At 37.7% G+C, this 20836-nt stretch overlaps 1 protein-coding gene across 1 annotated transcript in view; it reads right to left on the bottom strand.

The window, feature by feature from the left end:
* The window catches only part of SCAPER (S-phase cyclin A associated protein in the ER), a 346678-nt gene that overhangs the window by 276030 nt on the left and 49812 nt on the right, over positions 1-20836 (bottom strand). The window contains exon 5 of the mRNA XM_077827620.1: positions 14109-14306. Coding sequence (XP_077683746.1) covers positions 14109-14306 — 198 coding nt within the window. The remainder of the gene's footprint in view (positions 1-14108; positions 14307-20836) is intronic.

Below are 20836 nucleotides of genomic sequence, written 5' to 3'. Positions count from 1 at the left end.
GCTCTCTAATTCACCTACTGTACTGAGTGTAGCAGATATACCCTATGGTGCTGAAGCAGTGGAAACTTGTACCACTTGAGAAGGTGCTGACAAAAAGGAACCTTTATGGGGTAGACTGCTGCTACACAAGACTCAAGGCAATTTTAAATGCCATTATTTTTCAAGGTCAAGTGTAACTCATACTGATTTTTAAAGGGCCACTACAAGCTAAGAAAACAGGTTGGAGTTGAGGGGATGATCTTAAAACCAATGTCAACAGGAAAATGTGAAACAGAAGAATTTCTACAATATTAAAATTCCCCCCTGCATCATTCTAATGACTTCTTCATGCTTTCTTTTTCTACCTTAGTGTATTTCCTTCCTCCAGTCCTGACACATTAGCTTCATTTCAAACACCACCACATTTTTTTAAATATATACGTATTTTAATCCCTGCTGCTTCTTCCTACATTTGGGGCTCATGGTAATCTTTTCCATGGATGTCCCCACCTTTCCTAAACACCTTGGAGAAGCCTTACCATAATGCATTTGCAAAACAGTATATGTGTGGTCCTGTGATCTCATACAGCTTCCTGTATCTTAAAGGTTTTTATAAATAATGAAAATACCTCATCATCCTTCAAGTTTAGTATCAATATGGTAGAATTTTTGAACTGGAATGAAAACAATATATATTTAATTGAAGTGTTTCTCTAGTTAGTTGAAAAGGTGACATTAATTTCAGCAGTGGGCAATTAAAGAGGGCAACCCTTGAATAAATATTGGACAGGTCTCTAGACATTAGAGCCTCACACCCTATAATTCACACATACAAAAATGGCCTCCCCTCACTTCATAGCAACGGCTTAGTGGCAGACCACTGGAAGGATGTCTAATATTAGTAAGACCTCATTATTTTAACAAAATATCTACAGTAAATTTACTAGTGTTCTCTTTTTCTGTCTGATTCCATGGAAACACATCCCTAGGTCCTCTGCAGGGACCTGGCTTCATAGGTGTGGATAGACAGCCCAACCCTGCTGTCTAATCTATCATGACCCCTAAATTAAGCAGGGATTGCTGATGTAATTTAATGCCTCTTACCCAAGCCAGAAATAACATACATGGGTTAACCCACCACAGAGTGCAACACACATACATTGAAGGGATAGGATGGGAGGTGTCAAGGCAGGAGAGGGTCAGCAACAGTAGGAGATACCATAGACGTACAGCTCCTGCTCGTACATGAGTCATGTGGGTCCAGAAGCTGTGCAGAAACACAGGGATCTCCCATAGAATAATCAAGAAGAAACTCCATGAGCGGAAGGAAACTCAATCAGTTTCTAGTCCCCTGTATAAAAAAAAATCTACAATGATTTGGTTCCTATTGCATGTACCTTTCGAAAAAAGGAGTCTAGTTTGTTCAGATATAAATGTAGTCAACTTTGAAACCAAAGCTTCTCAGTTTCACTCCCCTACACTAAAATGCAGGGAAGGTGGGGGGGTGGGAAAGGAGACCACAAGATGGAACAGTTTCCCACCATTCTCACCAATAGAACATACCAGAGAAAAGAACACTATTAAGACACAAATGTTCAGTTCATTCTCAGGACTGGAAATGGGTATTGAGTTTTTTCTACAAGTTGTTAGTTCCCCAGAGTAATTATGTCGTACATTTTGGATTAAATATTTGTCAGATTAGGTGCCATTTTCAGTTATTCCTGCATAAAAAAGAGGCAAACCTAGTATTTTTCTCTTCTGTCTTTCTATTTAATTTTGAAAAGGACAATCAGATATTTGTTTTAGTCATTTGTTTTAAAAATTGCCCTGAGGCTGAGAGTTTGCACAACAAGTTTCAGTGCAGAGATACTTTTTTGACAGCCAAATTATAAATGCTTAGAAGAACCCAGAGGGTTTGGTTTGGATTCTTGCTTCCTAGTCAGGGACAGTTGCCAAAGCAGTGTGTTTAATCTTAGTGGAGGATGGGGGGAGGGAAGTAATCCCTTTACTCTATCTAATGGAGTGCCACTGAACCACTCTCAGTCAATGAAAAATCACAGTAACATGAGGCCTTAAAGAAGAAGAAGGCAAAAACTGTGTGATGGGGGGGAAAAACAATATAATATACACAAATAACTGGAGTTCTCCAAAAGATGTTGCCTCCACTGTAGCAGTCTTGCACCATGCACATAAACCACCGAACTGTTAGTAGTTAAAGCTACTGGGAGCACTTGTGACAATCTAGGATCCAAATGTTCAAGATCCCATAACTGTTCTCAATTTCTTTCCTCATCAAAGCATCCATTAAGGGACTGCAAAGAGGAGTGGAGGAAAGATGATGAATGTGTCTCAGCAGAGGCCTCCACCCAATCTCACGCTGATTTTCCATCTATTCGCTTCGCTGACTTCAACCGAGTCATTCTTGGTTTACACTGGGGTAACAGAATAGAATTTGGCCCTATATATTTTGAGAATTCCAAGTATTGCTAGGCAACCTTCATTTTGCTTTAACGAATTATCTCAGCAGACCAGTGTAGGAGACTAATCAGCAGAATCACAATCACAGGAGGCCAGGGAGTGCTGACTTAGAAACAGACTGAAGCGCTGCTCTACTGAAAGGAGCAACTGATCTATATTCAGAGTCAAGAGAATAATACTTCATGCAGGTGTGAACTCCACATCGCAGCCTAACATATTTCAAAAATAGACATATTTCTAATAGAGGCAGCCAGTGTAGCCACAGGTCTCACAGAATGCCCTCAATCTGTCTGGAATTGAGACTCCAGCCTGATCATAAAAGGCCTAGATACAAACCAGAAACCATTTGGAAAGCCTCTGAATTGAAATTTGGATTTCTCCACAGGGAAAAAAATAAAAGGAAAATTTACAAATAACTCTGACCTTTTTCCAAACAGTATTAAAAACTTTTTAAATATCTAACCTATGACACGTCATTTCATGGATAGATAAGACTTGTGAATAACACAGCATGAGACTTATATATTTGTTAATATGAAAATCTGTGACCATCTCACTAGGCTTTGGGGTGATGTTTCAGAACCACTTTGTCTTTCTGAATACAGCGTAAGGAGGATCAGCCATAGAACTTCCAGATTGTTTCTTTTAGAAGATGAAGTGTGAATAAACATTCTTCTAGAGGTTCAACTCTAGTAAGAAATCAATTCAAGACCCAGTGGTTTTTGGGGTTGTCAAACTAATCAAAATACATGTAATGGCCCTAAAAACTAAGATGGAAGAACCCTGAAATTGTCGCTGGTATGAAGAAATGGAAGATAAATGAACCCATCCTGATGATGGACAACAGAAGAACACACTGTTTGTTTAGATAATACTTGTCTGTCATATTGTATCTGAGAGTCAATACAGATTATCCATTCACTGAGTTCAGGAAAACCTTGACCACTAGCCTAATTTCTCTTAGCGCCAATATATTTGTATACAATCTATTTTCTTTGTTTTCCAAACATTAAACAAGGAGGGGCAGAGTGAGATTGGGAACAAGAGAGTAAAAGGGAAGAAAGAAAATATTTCAAGTACGAATATTTGTACGGAGGGATGATCTGGTGGGTAATACACAGGACTGACAGAGAGGACTCTAGATTTCATTCCCAGTTCTGCCACTGACTCACTGTGTAACCTTACCTTCCTGTGCCCAGATTTACTCATATGTAAAGTGGGGACAATAATATTAACCTACTTCAAGAGACAGGTGAAAATACTTTAAGATCCTTGGATGAGGATTACTACTATTAATTATTATCATCACCATTAAGTAGATTGAGACAGGCCGAATCAGAAAATACATATTCACTTCATCTGCTCACATCTGCAAAAATGTCGCTTTAGAAGGAACTTAGAACATAGCAAACTGTTTGGGACGAGCTAACTTTCGAACATGTTCCTGTGCCAGAGTCACAAAGTCTGGTGGATGGAAGTTAGAGGTAAAGCTTCATCAGAGTTCATGGCAATGTGACTGGGACCATCTCCAAATTTCACAGGAGGGCAGCACAGACCGTTCATTATGAATTGGGGAGTATGTCATGTCCTACAAAGGGTTAGAGGGCTACTCTTCTGTTGGGCTAGAGAATGCTAAATAATAAAATAAAACAGAGATATAAAATTCACGGAAAAAAATCAATATTTAACTTGAATGTGGGGCGACTATAATATAGGACTTATCTACACAATTTAGCATTTCATTTTTGTTTCCTACTTGGTCTTTTATTCACCAGTTCTGTCACCACTGATCCAGTGGACAGACTAATTTAAATGAAATAAGACTATATTTAAACTTGTTTCTTTTAGAGATAATTTAACCAATTTGTCACTGTATCCTTAAGCATGAAGCATCAAAGCAGTATCAATACATACATTTGTGGTTTCAAATACCTCAGCTCCAAACCATTAGCAAGAGTTATTGAGATACTGCCTTAGGCAGCATCCAAAGCCAGGAGGAAATATACACAACAGCTGATCTTCTTACACACATTTCCACTGTTTGCATCCTTACCGCAACCCTTTCGTCTGCAATTTCAACCACAACCAGTCACCAGAGCTCAGCCGCATTTGGAAGCACTAAACATTATCCACAGTGACAATCTAATCAATAACCAAGTACTCCAAATCATAAGATTGAATAAATCACATATGTATAACTTCAAAAACAAACACACACATTTTCAATATATCCTGGATTAATCCAAACGTGTTAAATGCTGGTAATAGGGTCAGGTTTTATTTTCTTTACAAGTATAAATCTTCTATTGGAATTTGATCTTTAGCACAATTAAAACATTTATAACACTGCATGATGTATCCACTTGATTTTTTCAGTATATGGAAAAATAGTGAAAAATTTCCCAGATTAAAATAGAAATATTCAAAATAATAAATTAAGATTATTTGAATAAAATCTATACGAAAGCTTTTCTTAATAACAATTATTTATTTTCAGAGGACAATTTAAAAATAAAAATAAGTAACACAAAGGCTAGAGGAACAATTACCAGATATTATATTTCCTTATTTAATATTATTTTTACAAAGCACTTACATAACATTGTAAATATAAATGACACTTCACAAATTTCTGCTCACATAGCTTTCAAACTAAATAGGCAAGACAAACAAGACGACAAAATATGAGTCAACACGAGTGCTGTTTTTGTTTATCATCATCAATGTCCTTTAGTCCCTCAGACCTGGCAGACTTTGTGTGACTTCTCAACTGTAGGCAGCGATTTGCCTGTCTAGTACCATAAGGTAACTCTTTTTTATATAATTAATACTGTTCTAAACCACTGAATACCTTCTCTAGACACATCAGGCAAGTACGAAGTGTTACCAAGTAAGCATAAAAGTGAAATTAAAGCTATTTCCACAGTTAATATAGACTTTAATTATAAAACTGATTTTCATCTTAAAATGTAATTTAAAGATTCAGAAGACCAGAGTGGTCTTTTTAATCTCTAAACTCCAAAAATATAATTATTAAAGTTATTGCTTAAACAATCCAGCAGAATTACTACATATTACCTATCTATCAACATTGCAGTGTCACTGTATGTTCATGGGAGGTTACAGTACACGAAGAGAGACTATATGAGCCACAGAGAAGATCAAATCTTCCAGCTGAAATTCTTATAATGCCTAGTCTTTTCTATTACAACATTGTCCATTATCAGAATTATTTTAATAAGCAAAATAGAAAAATATCTAGTAAAATTTAATAAATATTTAATGGCTAGTTAAACAATTGGAAAAATAGCTTTACCACCAAATCAGAAAAAAGAAAAGGAGTATTTGTGGCACCTTAGAGACTCTCTAAGGTGCCACAAGTACTCCTTTCCTTTTGGCGAATACTGACTAACATGGCTGTTACTCTGAAACCTGTCACCAAATTAGAGTCATCCAAGAACTATTTTTATACAATGACAATGCATCATGGCTCAGTTGATCCACCCCAGAACCTTTAAAAAGAGGAGACCATATGTGGGGAGAGGAAGAAGTTCCACCTCCCTTGTCTCAGAAGATTCTCTGCTCGCAACTCCACAGAGTACAAGGTGTGGAGTTGGAGACAGGATATGCTGATGCTACTGCATGCATAGCTGCTGTGGGATGTGATCAATGGCAGCATGGCTCCTAATAAAGCTATGTTGCCCAGGGGTAAGATAGACAGAGAAGCAATAGTTATCCTTGAAGGACAGACAGCTCCTGTCTCCACACAAAAAGGGGATCTCCTCCCTGTAGATCCTTAGGAAGTGTGTACTTTGGAGAGGATATTGCTCCAAAATCTGTGTGTCTGCAAATCTCTACCACTGTGAGGGAACAGTCTCATAAAAACTCTTTAAAGTGAACTTTGCACTGTTTTGCACACAAACCCTCTCCTGAGGGTGTCAGAACATAAGAATGGCCATATCAAGTCAGACCAATGGTCCATCTGCCCAGTATTCTGCCTTACGACAGTGGCCACTGCCAGATGCTTCAGAGAGAATGAACAGAACAGGGCAATAGTCAAGTGATCCATCCCCTGTCATCCAGTCCCACCTTCTGGCAGTCAGAGAGGTTTAGGAACACACAGAGCATGGAGTTGCATTCCCTGACCATCTTGGCTAATAGCTATTAATGGACATATCCTTCATGAATTCTTTTTTGAACCCAGATATACTTTTGGCCTCACAACATCCCCTGGCAACAAGTTCCACAAGTCGACTGCGTGTTGTGCAAAGAAGTACTTCCATATGGTTGTTTTACAGAATGGGGCAATCTACACTATTGTCTTAAAATCATATTTAGAGGACACACTGAAATAGCTCTATCAGGTTCACAGAATCAGATAAATATATGGCTAGAAGGGATTTAGAGATCACCTAGTCCATCCCCTTGTGCTGAGGCAGGATTAAATATACCTAGACCATTCCTGAGAGGTGTTTGTCTAACCTATTCCTAAAAACTTCCAATGATGGGGATTCCACAACCTCCTTACATAACCTGTTCCAGAGCTTAATTATCTGTATATTTTGAAAGCTCCTCCTAATATCTAACCTGAATCTTCCTTGTTAAAATAAGCCAATTACTTCTTGTCCTACCCTCAGTGGACATGGAGAAAAATTGATTTCCATCCTCTGTATTGATCACCTTTTACATATTTGAAGACTGTTTTCATACCCTTCCCCCACATCCACCCCAGTCTTCTCTTCTCTAGCTGAACATGCCTAGAGCTTTCAGCCTTTCCTCATAGTCATATTTTCCAAACCTCGTAATTTTTGTTATTCTCCTCTGGACTCTCTCCAATTTGTTCACATCTTTCTTAAAGGGCAGTGCCCAAAACTGGACACAATACTCCAGCTGAGGCCTTACCAGTGCCAAGTAAAGTGGAACAATTATCTTCCCTGTCTTACATATAACATTTCTGTTAATACATATCACAATAACATCTGCTATTTTTGAAGCAGAAGACTCATATTCAATTTGTGATTCACTATAATCCACAAATCTTTTTCTGCAATACTGCTGCCTAGCCAGTTATTCCCTGTTATATATTTATGCATTTGATTTTTCCTTCCTAAATGTGGTACTTTGCACTTGTCTTTTTTGAATTTCATCTTGTTGATTTCAGACCAATTCTCCACTTTATCAAGAGCATCCTGAATTCTAACCCTGTCCTCCAAAGTGCTTGCAACCACTCTCAGCTTGATGTCATTCACAAATTGTATAAGCAAACTCTCCTCTCCATCATTCAAGTTATGATGAAACACTGAATGGTACCGGAACCAGGACTGACCCCTGAAAGGCCACAGGAGACATGAACCATTGATAAATACTCTGAGTATGGTCTTTCAACCAGTTTTGCACCTACCTAATTTCATCTAGGCCATATTTCCATAAACTGCTTATTAGAATGTCATGCAAAACAGAGTCAAGAGCGTCACTATAGTCCAGCTTTATCAAGTCTACTGCTTCTCCCCATCCAGTAGGCCAGTTACTTTGTCAAAGAAGGAAACTAGATTGGTTTGGCATGACATGTACTTGAAAAATCCATCTTGGCTATTACTTACCACCTTATTGTCCTCCAGATTTGAACAAACTGACTGTTTAATAATTTATTCGAGTAACTTTCTGGGTATCCAAGTTAGGCTGACTGGTCTAAATTCCCCAGGTCCTCCTTTTTCCCCTTTTTGAAAATAGGTACTATGTTTGCCCTTCTCCAGTCCTCCAGGACCTCACCCATTCTTCATGAGTTCGCAAAGGTAATCGTTAACTGGCCAAAGATTGCTTCAGCTAGTTCCTTAAGTACCTTGGAGTGAATTTTGTCGGGCCCTGCTGACCTGAACACATCTAACTTACCTAAGTATTCCTTAACCTGTTCTTTTCCAAGAGCCTTCTCCCTTGTTGTTAATATTAATTGTGTTAACCATCTGGTTACAATTAACTTTTTTAGTGAAGACTGAAGTAAAGACTGAATAGTATATGTTTAGAAAAACATATGTTCTCATCCAAGTAAGCAGACTAGATTCAGAAGAATATGGTCAGTCAGGCATGTAGAGGGTAAATTATCTACCTGTAATTGTTCTCTGAAAGCTAAATTCTGTATTTGAACTAAAGCCCTGAGGTATCATACTTTCAGACAAGAGTCTTCCTTTTAAGCACTTTAAAATATCTTCCATTAAGCCTTTTGCCCTTGGGGAAGCAGTCACGCACCAGAGAATATATGAAGTGCCCCAACCATCACTTCTTATTTACGTGAACAACAAGTGGGGTCCTTCTCTGTAGCACTACAAGTGCTCACTATTTTGCATGACAGAGAAGTAATTTATTGGGATCTTTTGCCTTTATTTCTTAATTTTACTATCACTTCTATTCTGTACTTTAAAGCCCAGAGGAGTTCTAAGCTTCACTCTTGCCATTGTCAGCTTATTATGTTTTTCTATCAGACTTCTACCTTTTATTTTTTTGTGACTTTGTCACAAGCTTATACAGAAAAGTGATCTCTACTGATTTCTAGCACTGCTCTGCACAGTAAGAAGAGTTATGATGGGATTTGCTCACTATGAGTTACCACCCTCAGGAAGGCTTAACATTCTACTGTTTTGAAAATTACATTGTTTCTCCTTTACAAAGTGATTTGTTTAAATGCTGTGATGCAATACAATAAATGGAAATAAAAGAGTCTGAAGAATGATAATGGCATCCTCAACTCAAACTGGGTTTTTCTCCCCTCCCATTATTATGTGGGTTGAAGATGGACTATTAACTGTTACCCCTGTTCGATCCAAGTAGTTAGCCAAAGTTCAGGGACCTTTGGATTGTTTCTGTTAGGAAAAATTGATGATGGAGAGACATATCTTTAATGAAATCCTGTTTATTTACAAAGAATATAAAAAGTCCTGTTTCACTGAACACATGAGGAATCAAACAAAAGCAGATGCTTTCTTTGCTCACAACTCCATGTCTCTTTCAGCCAGCATTCAGCCCAAAATCTCTCTCTCAGCTTTTTCTCAAGCCATGCTACAAATGTTTCTGTGTAACTGCATTCTCTCCAAGCTTCTCTGGTCTTTGTGCTGATTCTTGCACAGACACCCAAACAAAACACAGTTTCAATCCAATCAATGCCCTACTCCCTGCATTTGCGATATCAGTCCCCAGAGAAATCCTTTGTGTGCCACACTGTTAAATTTCTATTCAAGATTTGCCATGTGTCTATGTTTTGGATGGTTCTCCGATTGCTTCAGCTGCCTGGTTTCATAAAGGAGCATCATGATTTCTGACAACGGTCTTACATGAAGATGGGCAGTTATGTGTGCAGTTTCAAAGACCTTTAACCCAATCTATAACACAATCTTAAATATTAATTTTCTAGTTTCTGACAATTTCATTCACATATTTACATTTATTTACATGGAACATTTAATAAATTAAGGCTAACTAGTTGTTTTAGACATGTTTGAAAACAAGAAAACGGGATGCATACAAAATTCAACTGCTCATGTCTATGCAGGGAATAAAAAGAGAAGGAAGGTGGATGAGGTAATATCTTTTATTGGACCAACTTCTACTGATGAAAGAGAGAAGTTTTGAGCTGCAGAGCTCTTCCTCAGGTCTGCTCTGTGTATCTTGAAAGCTTGTCTCTTCCCCCAACAGAAGATGGTCAATAAAAGATATTACCTCACTCACCTTGTCTCTCTAATATCCTAGGGCCAACAGGGCTACAACACCACTGTAAATGGGGGGGTGGGGGAGAGGGGGAAAGATAGGATTATTTCATTGGCATGCAACCTGCATAAATCTTGCAATGCAATATTCTGTTGCTGACATTTTGTCCTCAGAAGCAGAGGTGGGGTAAGAGTCTGACTTTTGTCTCTAGATAGCTTAGAGCTCATAGCCCAGGCGGCAATGGCCTAAAGTGGCTTTAATCCACCTTTACATCCTTCCAATCCTAGATTGCTCTGAGGGCTTAAGCAGCACCTGGAAGACAGCCTAAATTACGGCAGTCTCCCTAGATTGCCTATAAGCCACAGTACTGTCTGAAATCACTACAATGCTGTGTGCTGAGGCCCCATGCCCCTCCTGGCCCCAATACCATGGCCTTTCAGGCTACGTCTACACTGTAATTAAAAGCCTGCAGCTGGCTCATGCAAGTTGACTCAGGCTAAGGGACTGTTTGGCAGGACTGTAGATGTTAACGTTTGGGCTCAGGAGGGAGCCCAGGCTCTAGGACCCTGTGAGGTGGGAGGGTTCCAAAACTCAGACTACAGCCCAAGCCCAAACCTCTACAATGCAATTAAACATTCTCAAAACAAACAAATAAAACAATAATAAAAAATAAACAAAAAGAAACAATCCAAAGGTCCCTTAGCCCTAGCCCCATAAGCCCAAGTCAGCTGGCATTGGCCAGCCGAGGGTATATAAATGCAGTGTAGATATACCCACCGAGGCTCCTCTGAAGGCAGTTTTATGACTCTCCTCTACATTTTCTGCGCCAAGGGAAACCTACTCTAGATGAAATCAGGGCTTTTAGAGACCCTTTACACCACTCCAGCCCTTTTAAATAATAGCAGAATAGGACTGGAATGGGGAAGAGGATCTCATCTCTGGAGTTAGAAAACAAACATAGGCCCTTGTATATGATATGTATTACAAGGCACAACATGCCACAACATAAACAGGATAGGATGTTGCCAATAGGATGATGTAGTCTCTAAAATCAGAAATGGATACAAAGTTTTATCATACACCTTATTGTGTCAAATATGGATCTACTGTAATCCTCTATGCACTATACCGGAGACTGACCAAGGCCACCCTTAACTTAAGGCATGCAGCGGCGCATCTACTAAGCAAGAAGAACTGTTGACAAGGTCTCACACCAGTGCTTCATGCTCAACCCTGTTTGCATATCCAGTTCTGAGTGCAAGTCAAAAGCCTAATCCTCAGTTACAAAGCCCTAAGTGGGCTGACGCCAGCTATCTGAGTGACTGCCTTTCTCTGCACCATGAAATAAAAGCTGCATTCAGCCAGAGAAGTTTGGCTGACAGAAGTCAGGATATGCCTTGCAGGGAGTAAGGGCAGAGCTTTGGGTGTGGAGAACCACAACTGTGAAACCAGCTTCTGGCAGAGATTTGGCTGCACCTAAATTTTACCACCAGCCTTACACAGCAAAAAATCCTTTTGAAAAAGAAAAGAAAATGATGTATGTACACGCATGTCAATGACATACTGATCAGTCTCACAGGCAAGCCTATATACCGACGTAATTTTACCATAAATTTATATTATACCTTTTTCCTGCTTACCTACATGTACAACATTAATCCTAAGAAAAAAGCAAAAATAATACTTTTCCAAAACATTCTACTATTAGGCATAAATCAAAATAAATATATTATCAAAGTCACCGCCGCTTTATAGCGTACCAAAGGTATCTCTGACATTTAGCTAAGAGCACAATAAATCAATCAATACAATCATCATGTAAAAAGAAATCAAGAAGCAGCTCAACAAATATAACTGATAACTGTTCTCCACAAATAATTAATAGTAAAATTATTTTAAAATTTCCATCTTTCCTGTATCTCATCTTCAAAAAACTCTATTAAAAGAGATATGAACATATAATATTGTCTATTCAATGCTATCCCTGAAAATTCCAAAAATCAAGGTACTATAACAAAAACAACACACATACAATTTCAACAATCATAGATTCATAGTTTTTTAGGTCAGAAGGGGCCATTATGATCATCTAGTCTGACCTCCTGCACAACGCAGGCCACAGAATTTCACCCACCCACTCCTGCGAAAAACCTCTCACCTATGTCTGAGCTATTGAAGTCCTCAAATTGTGGTTTAAAGATTTCAAGGAGCAGAGAATCCTCCAGCAAGTGACCCATGCCCCATGCTACAGAGGAAGGCGAAAAACCTCCAGGGCCTCTTCCAATGTGCCCTGGAGGAAAATTCCTTCCCGACCCCAAATATGGCGATCAGCTAATCCCTGAGCATATGGGCAAGATTCACCAGCCAGATACTACAGAAAATTCTTTCCTGGGTAACTCAGATCCCACCCCATCCCATCACAGGCCATTGGGCCTATTTACCATGAATATTTAATTACCACTGGGACTGCACTGAAGTGGAGGTTTTGTGATGAAACAGGCATTTCTTTATATATGATGAAAATAATGCAGCTACTAAATATGTTTGGCGGTATAAAATTTAGGATTTACATAAATATTCATTTCTATGCTTTTAAGTGCCTGGGGAGTTTTGCAGGCAAACAATGTGACAGGTAACTGCATTGTTGTCACTTACTAATCTTAACTGTTGTTTTAAATAAAGATTTTTGGTTTGGGATGTATATATATTTCCTTCCAAGCACAGACTGAGTGTTATGACTGGAATTCTAGGTGAGGTCTCAGCTTTATAAAGATGTGATAATGATACAAATAAACTTCTTTCCTTCAGTCATAAAAGTTTAAAAATGGTAATCTGATTACATGACAAAGCAGACTGGTTTTCTTAAAAACAAAAATTCATCAGAGAAATTTCCTGAGCAGGAAGACAGTTCAGTAACAAAATGTTAAATTGTGTTAGACCAACTAACGGTTTGGAAGCCTCCAGCTACTGTTCAGTTCTGAAACCTGGTTTCAATTAAATATATTTGTACGCTAATCCCAAAGCCAATTTGGCCATCTCTGATTTCAGCAGAAAACTAGATACACATGATAAGATGAAAGTTTATTTTAAACTATATATGTAGATATGTAGATATATACATATCACAATGATTAGATAATGGGTTCCAGAATTTGGTGAACTTTCAGCCATGTTTAATGTTAAAAAAAAAAGTGCCTTTAATATTTTCTTAAAGATGTATTGTTCTGTCTTCTCTTAATTCTTGTGATCATTTAACGCATTATAAAGTAATACAGTGTACAATGAACTCTTATTAAAAGACAACAGTTTTCCTACTGAGTTACTGTATGACACCATGCTTTGTGTGTCTGTTTTACATCTTATTACAAACACAAGGTTATCTAAAATTAGAAAAAACACCTTACAACGACATCCCACCCAGACATTGTTTATACTTGGCCATCAATCCCACTTTCTTACCACCAGAGAGTGAATTAGAAGAGTGATAACTATCTCTGCAGAAACGGAGCAATGTATAATTAAGACATTAAACAGGAAACTAAAGAATGTGAAAACAGGCTGAATCCCAACAGTGCCACCTACAGCAAAAAGTACTGCAGGCAAAAGGATATGACAATTGCTGGAAATATCAACCACAGACTGAATGAGGCGTTTTTGTTTTTTGTTAATATAAATTAATCTTATTACAGTGTTAAAAGTCTAAGAGAAAGCCACATATTGCTATAAGTTTCATATCATTCCAAACCAGTCAGCGTGTAAGATGAAAGCTGCTTTTTCTTGGCAAAAATAAATATGTTTTCAGCTTTCTTATTTAAGGCCCTCAATTAAAATCTAAAGCATGCAATAATTTGTTCTTGAGGTTCTGTTTCTTGTTTTTAGCTTATCTGTAATGACAAGAACAGCACCAAGAGACACATTGCAATAACTGGGGCAGAACACTTTAGAAAGAGTCTTACCTTGCATTCTACTACGCTCTGATCCGACTCACAAGTAACATAGATTTCATCAACTGCCCGTCTAAGATTGTCAAAAAGAAATGCCCAATATCGAGCTCTCAAATCAACTTTTCGAGGTTGCCTTGTTTTTGTTGGGCTTTTGTCAAAGTTTTTATCTCCAGCGGCTCCTGATGTTATTTTACAGTCTACTGTAGTGCTCTGAAGAGATGAGATACAACATTAAAAAAAACACAAATAAGTGTGGCAAGGGGTTGGGCTTCTGTATAACATACTTTTTTCAACATATGTCAACACTTTCAAACAAGACATTCTTCATTGAGGCTTACGTCATATCCCACTGACTGAGTTCTTCAAACAAATTTTCTCACCTTAAACAAAAGGGGCAGGTTTGTAGAACCTAATTTCTGTTTCTCTGACATTTTTAACCCAATATTTACATCTGCGCAGTAGCAGAAGATATTCTGCTCTGAATGTAGATGGGAAAGTTGCATTTGCCCCATTACTTGTTCTGACAAGAGTATGTTTCCAGAAGATGCAAAAGCTATTTTGCTAATGACTATGCCAGGTACATTCTGTCATCAAACAAATGTTATTGCAAAGATATTGTATAGAACATTTTGTCTCAATTTTTTGTTAAAATATGGTAACTTCAGTGTACAAGTTTTAAGGCCAATGAATACATCTGTGACCAGCCTTTTAATAAATGTTTTATTGCTTCACTGTAGTAAAGAAGTCAGTAAGCACCAAACTAGTTACAAAGAGAAGCTTTCATACTTCAAAAGATTCATGTCTTTGCCTGTATAGGTGACTTTCCATTCATCGCACTCAAACATTACAAGGCAAATTCAAATCCAGCATATTTACTTTAATTGTGTTGCTCTTGCTTATTCCAGGTCTGAAGTTGACTCTCTGTTGTTTTGATTCTAGAGTCATGATTTCAGCAGTGTTAAACACACCTTAAGCTTCTACTCTCATTTTCAAAGAAGAGAAATGGAGTATAAATTTATGGCTCTCTGCAAATTATTGAGATATAAACGCTACGTTAAATTTGATCACTCTATTTTCTTTGGGCTCGTATCAGTCCCAAATTTACTTTGTGACTGCTGGTTCACAGATGCTCTGTTTTGTGCCATTTTAAAAGCAATAATTTAATGATTACTACAGCCTTACACATCCACTGAGCTTGCACATTCAGTTCATTCCTTTTCATAAGGTGGGAGGTAGGTTTTTCTTTGGCTGACTGATATGCTGTAACTCAGTCATAGAAGACATTCTAAAGGGATGTGAAGCACCTCTTCCTGGCTGACAGCTCCAATATTGAATTCAGCCAGATACAGGATAATGGGCCCATCTAGCCTAAGATTCTCTCCCACAACAACAGCCAAGAGGAAGGAAAGTGTTCCCACACTAGAAGTGCTGCAGGTATGGGGGGTCGTCTCCAGCAACTGGGGCAAGCACCCCAAATCAATCCAAAGTGATCCTCAATCACATGCAATTTTACCATGTATCTATTAACTAGGTCTGAGAACAAAACAGATCAAAGCCCTAGCCTATGGGTTTTATATAAATATATGTACATCATTTATGAAAGAATAAATAGAATTATAGTCACCGGCAGGTCAAAATTGGCCCCAAATTTAGGTTTTGTAAAAATAATCTACCAACCCAAATGTAAATATATAAATATTGCTTTGCAGCATTTGAAATCCAGATAATACAGCACTGCAGTCATTTCTGTGCAAGAGAACATGAAATTGCTTGAAGTGATTATAAATCAGTGAAACTGACTAGTCTATTTTCATTGTCTAAATAGAGAGAAATACAAAAAGCAAGAAAATACATAAATAATTAAAAGAAAATTAGGTTTTTAAAAAGTAACAAAAAGCTACTTCCCAGACTATTTAAAGGAAATTCGGGAATAAAGTTGTCAGTATTCTCCTTAAAAAGACATGGCAAGATATTGAGAACTATAACATTACATCTAATCAAATACAAAACCAAAAAGAATGGAGAATAAGCTTTTATAAATAAAAAGGCGCCCATGCATCCTTTTTTCATATCAGAAGAAAAGACTGAAGGTTGAAATATACACCTCCCTCATTACTGCCAACACAAACATAGCATTGTGTTAGTTAGGGCATGAGAACAAGAAAACAAAACCAACTTTAAATGGAAAGTAAAAATAACCATTTAATTTCATTAACCCAAACAATCAAGCAACATAAATGGAAAAAAACTGATTTGATTTTGTTTCCTTTTTAATAATTCTTATCTTGAAGCATTCCTTTAGCACTCCTTTCATGAATATATTTTCTGTGGCAGAGATCTCTAGAATCTAGAATTCACAAGACACTAGTACATTTTTAGTATTGCGTGGAGAACTCCACCTTTTCAAATTCCAAATTCTTTAAACTCCATCTTTCAATCAGTGTGTCAAAACGACCAAAACAATATAATATGAGCCAGGGTGCCTACAGGATGTATCAATTAAACAAAGGGATGAGGATTTCAACAGTTTAAATCAGTTACTGAAATAAAAATGCTTACAGACTACCACTTTTATATTCCAAGATTAAATCCAATGAGATTTAAAAGAGCCCAAGCTACTAAATCCTTGAAAAGCAGGTTTTATAATTAAAACAACTAATCTTAACTACAATACTGAGAACAGGATGCTATAATAATTGGCTTGGGTTCAAATCCTACTGCTCCTCACTGAAAAGCTGAAAAACATTTTTCTCCTGTGCCAAAAGTTTGTTTCATGGCAGGAAAGTTTGCATTCAACAGAGACAGAGCACCATTGTAGAAATGTCATTTAAGCCCAAAGGCAATACGAGTCAAAATACAAACTCTACAGTAATTTTGGATGAAAGTCTCAATGTTATAAATGGAAAGTAGATGGATTAGGGGAAAACCAGAAAAACATTTTTTACATTGGCATTTGTGCAAAAGAGATCCCAAGACTGTGCAAATACTAAGTGCACAGAGGATTTTCCTTGTTCTCCTCAGAAGGTTCTTTGTGATTTTTAGTATTCCATCATAAAGACACTGCAATAAATTCAATGCCACTTTCAACAAATTATGCTGACTTTAAATGAAAAAATTTTCTCTGCATGTTTGGAAAACATATATATCAAATCAGATTTTTATATAAAAATGACACCTTTAAAAGTGAAACAGTAGGTGAGAATCACATAATTCTTAAATTACTGTAGTCTAAGACTATAAATGTCTCTACTTCTTTTCTAGAAGATTTTAAACTATAGGCCACATTCGCAGACATGTAACTACCAAACAGAAGTGAATTGCACAAATGTGTGAGGGCAAAACTTGCCAAACTGTTTACTGAAGATCAGCTCTATTAGAACTTCTGGATCCTTTTATGGGTTTTCTCCGCATTCCAGTCTATTCTTTCCCTCAAATAGCTCTGTCCGCTCTGCAAAATACATCACATAATGTACTAAAAAATCTGGTAAATTTCATTTAGTAACTAAGAAGGAGCACACAGTGCAATCAGATTGGCCATGATTTCAATGGCTGCACTCACATTTCTTTATCACAATAAAATTTACCGAAGTTGTAGTACATTTAATTTTGCAAACCAAACCAAAACAGTGCATGAGAAACTGGAAGAGCAATAAAGTGAAAGTGTGCACTTTGAGCCTATTCACTTTACCTTCTGTAAGAAAGCAAGGCAGATTGCTAGAAATGATCCACACTTTGATGCTTTTGGCCAAATGCCATGTATGGTTTATTTAAAGAGTGATTTTGGTCAAATCTAAGATTTATGACTTTGACAATTCCATATACATATTTACATTTCACTAGCACGTATAAGAATTGCAAAACATTCTCCATTATATTAATATTTGAAATAGCGCATTCCATGACATACTGTACAAATGAAAAACTAAGGAAAAATCTACACAAAAGACAAGAAACTGGTGGAGTACCCACCAGACCTTTCTCTGAGAGAAAGCAAGGATTTCTGATCCCAAACTAATGATTTCAGGGTATCCATGGAGGCCAGAGCCACGTACACAGAGCTGTCATACCACTCCAAGCACTGACAGTACTTCCTCTGGAGACTGAAAATTGTGCAATGCAATCTATAGTGCTTGAGCCTTAAAACCACACTGAAAATCATTCTCCATACTCTTACCATCTGTAATGAAGCAACCTCCAGAGCCCAAATAATTTTCATTAAATTTCACTGGACCTTTCCTGTTCCAGTTGTCTTTTTTTCCTGTTATTTCAGCACATATGAGCCATTAATACTGCTCTTTCTAAATGTGTATTATCTTGAATATGTCTTGCAGTTTTCTAAAATTAATTTAATCTGTTACCAGGAGTTCTGCATAATCCTTCCTTATTTTGACTAGCCTACATAATTTTGTTGGAAAATTTTGCTTTTTCCTAGTACTGATGTCTGAACCCCACTATTCGTCTCTGTCAATACAGACATCTGACCATTTATTTCTAATATTCATTTAATGTTTCTTTTCTCCTAACCATATCTTAATCCACCAATACAAATAACTAGCAAGCATTATGACCAGACATTACCTCTTATTCAACATTTACCATGTTTCTTAATAATAATAATTTTTTTTATTACAGCAGAGCCTAACAGCCCCAAACACATAATACAAAAAGACAGTCCCTGACCAGACGAGTTTATAATCTCAGTGCAAGAGACAACAAATGGATACAATGGACAGACAAGGGGAGCACAAGGAAACAAAGAGACAAACTGCCTCTTGTGAGGGACATAAAACCCATTTGAAAAATGTATAACTATGTTCATCATGTAATTTTATCATGAACCTTTTCATAAGCATCAACCTCACCAGTGGTCTTTGTATCTATAGCATGGTTTTGGTGCAGGGAAGCACCATCTTTCCCAGTTTCTTATCCTTCACGTCTCAAGATCGTGAGGTGTTTGCATGTTGTCTCTTGTGAGTCAAAAGGCAAAACTCAACAACTGCATGTGACTCACCAGGTGTGACTACTCAATTTGTGGGCTCTGTTTTATGGTCTCTTGACTCTAATTTAGACGCAAAAATAAAATCCCTTAAGGTTTTCCTACTTATAAATAAGTATAAAGGAAAAATAAATTAATCTCAACTATCTTTCCAAAGTAATAAAATACTAAAGGAGGGAGCAAGCTATCTGCTATCCTTGTTGCACTACAGATACAGAACTTCAAGATGTAATTCTGTGTGGACACAGTTTACAATCTTAAATCACAGGATTGACATCTTTGAACTGCCCATAGAATTGCAAAGGAATGTGATACACTACTGACAGATTAGTAGAAAAGTTATAAAAACACAATTTACCTTTTACTGCAGGAGAGGACTAACTTATTTATTATATGGGGTAGGACTTTTCCCCAACCTTTGCTTGTATCTCAATTTGTAAATATCCCATAGCCAACACATGCACACAGCTTATGTGACCCAGAAAGTACTGTCTTCAGTTATGAGCCACTAATAATTTGAACCCTATGTAGAAATGTAAGAAGGAGCTGCAAGTGGCAGTACCTGCAGACGCTCAGGTAAACAAAGCGTCTTGTGGCCCGCCAGGGGCTTACCCTGAACAAGCCACAAACCAAGTTTGGGAACCCCTGGTCTAGAAACTCCAGATTTGTTTTATTCAGTTTACTTTAAGAAAATTTAGTACCTACAAACAATTTTAAAATAATTGGATAATTTACATGTACTACAAATATTTAAATCTCCGAGAAGTCTGCAGGGTCCATAGCGTACTTTTAAAGACTCTATAGTTACTACTCACTACTATTGTATATCATGAAAAATTAATTTAAACATAAGTCAGTTTATTTTTTTGAATGATCTTTAAACCCATATCAAAAGAATCATTTTACACACAAGTACAGTAGAACCTCAAAGATATGAACACCAGATACGGACTGACCAGTCAACCGGACACCATCTGAAACTGGAAGTAACCAATCAGGCAGCAGCAGAGACCCAAAAAAAAAAAAAAAAAAAAAAAAAAAAAGCAAATATTGTGCCTGTATTGCATCTTAAAAGTAGGCACATCTGGGCTGCCTGTCCCCACCCCACCCCCAAATACAGGGCAGCCACTTACAGCTAGGAGGTGAAGATGCTTGGGCTGCCAGCCCAAAGCAGCTGGAGCCAGCAGAGCTGGAACAGCATTGTGGTCTGTGCCGCTTTCACACACCCCCCTCGGCGGGGAGGGGGACATTCTGTTTTTACTGCCCCTCCCCAGACCTGGAGGGAGATGCATTGTTTTTACACACACACACACACACTCTCTCTCTCTCTCTCACTCACTAACTCACTCCCCGGCCAGGAGAAGAACAAGCTTGCTAACTCAGTCCAACCCAGGGCAAGAAGCTGTCGGCAAGGGAGCTGCTGGCGCTGAGGAGGGAGCTCAGCTACTGCTGGAGCCTGGCCTGGAGTATCAGTGCTGGATCTGGAGCCCGAACTGCACTTTGTTCAGAGTTACGAATGTCTACCAGTTACGGACAACCTCCATTCCCGAGGTGTCCATAACTCTGAGGTTCTACTGTATGTAGAGCAGGGTGAATAAAAATCAGTGCTTTTTTTTTAAATTTTTTAAAGGATTTTTTTTTATTTAAATCAGATTTTTTTGATAAAATGCTTTTTGAGGGAAAAAACCTATCTAAAGATAGTTTTAATTACGATACATTATAGCTCAAAGATATTTCATCACAG

Source organism: Eretmochelys imbricata, chromosome 10, assembly GCF_965152235.1.
Source record: "Eretmochelys imbricata isolate rEreImb1 chromosome 10, rEreImb1.hap1, whole genome shotgun sequence".
NCBI lineage: Eukaryota > Metazoa > Chordata > Testudines > Cheloniidae > Eretmochelys > Eretmochelys imbricata.
This window is presented reverse-complemented; position numbering and strand designations above follow the sequence as displayed.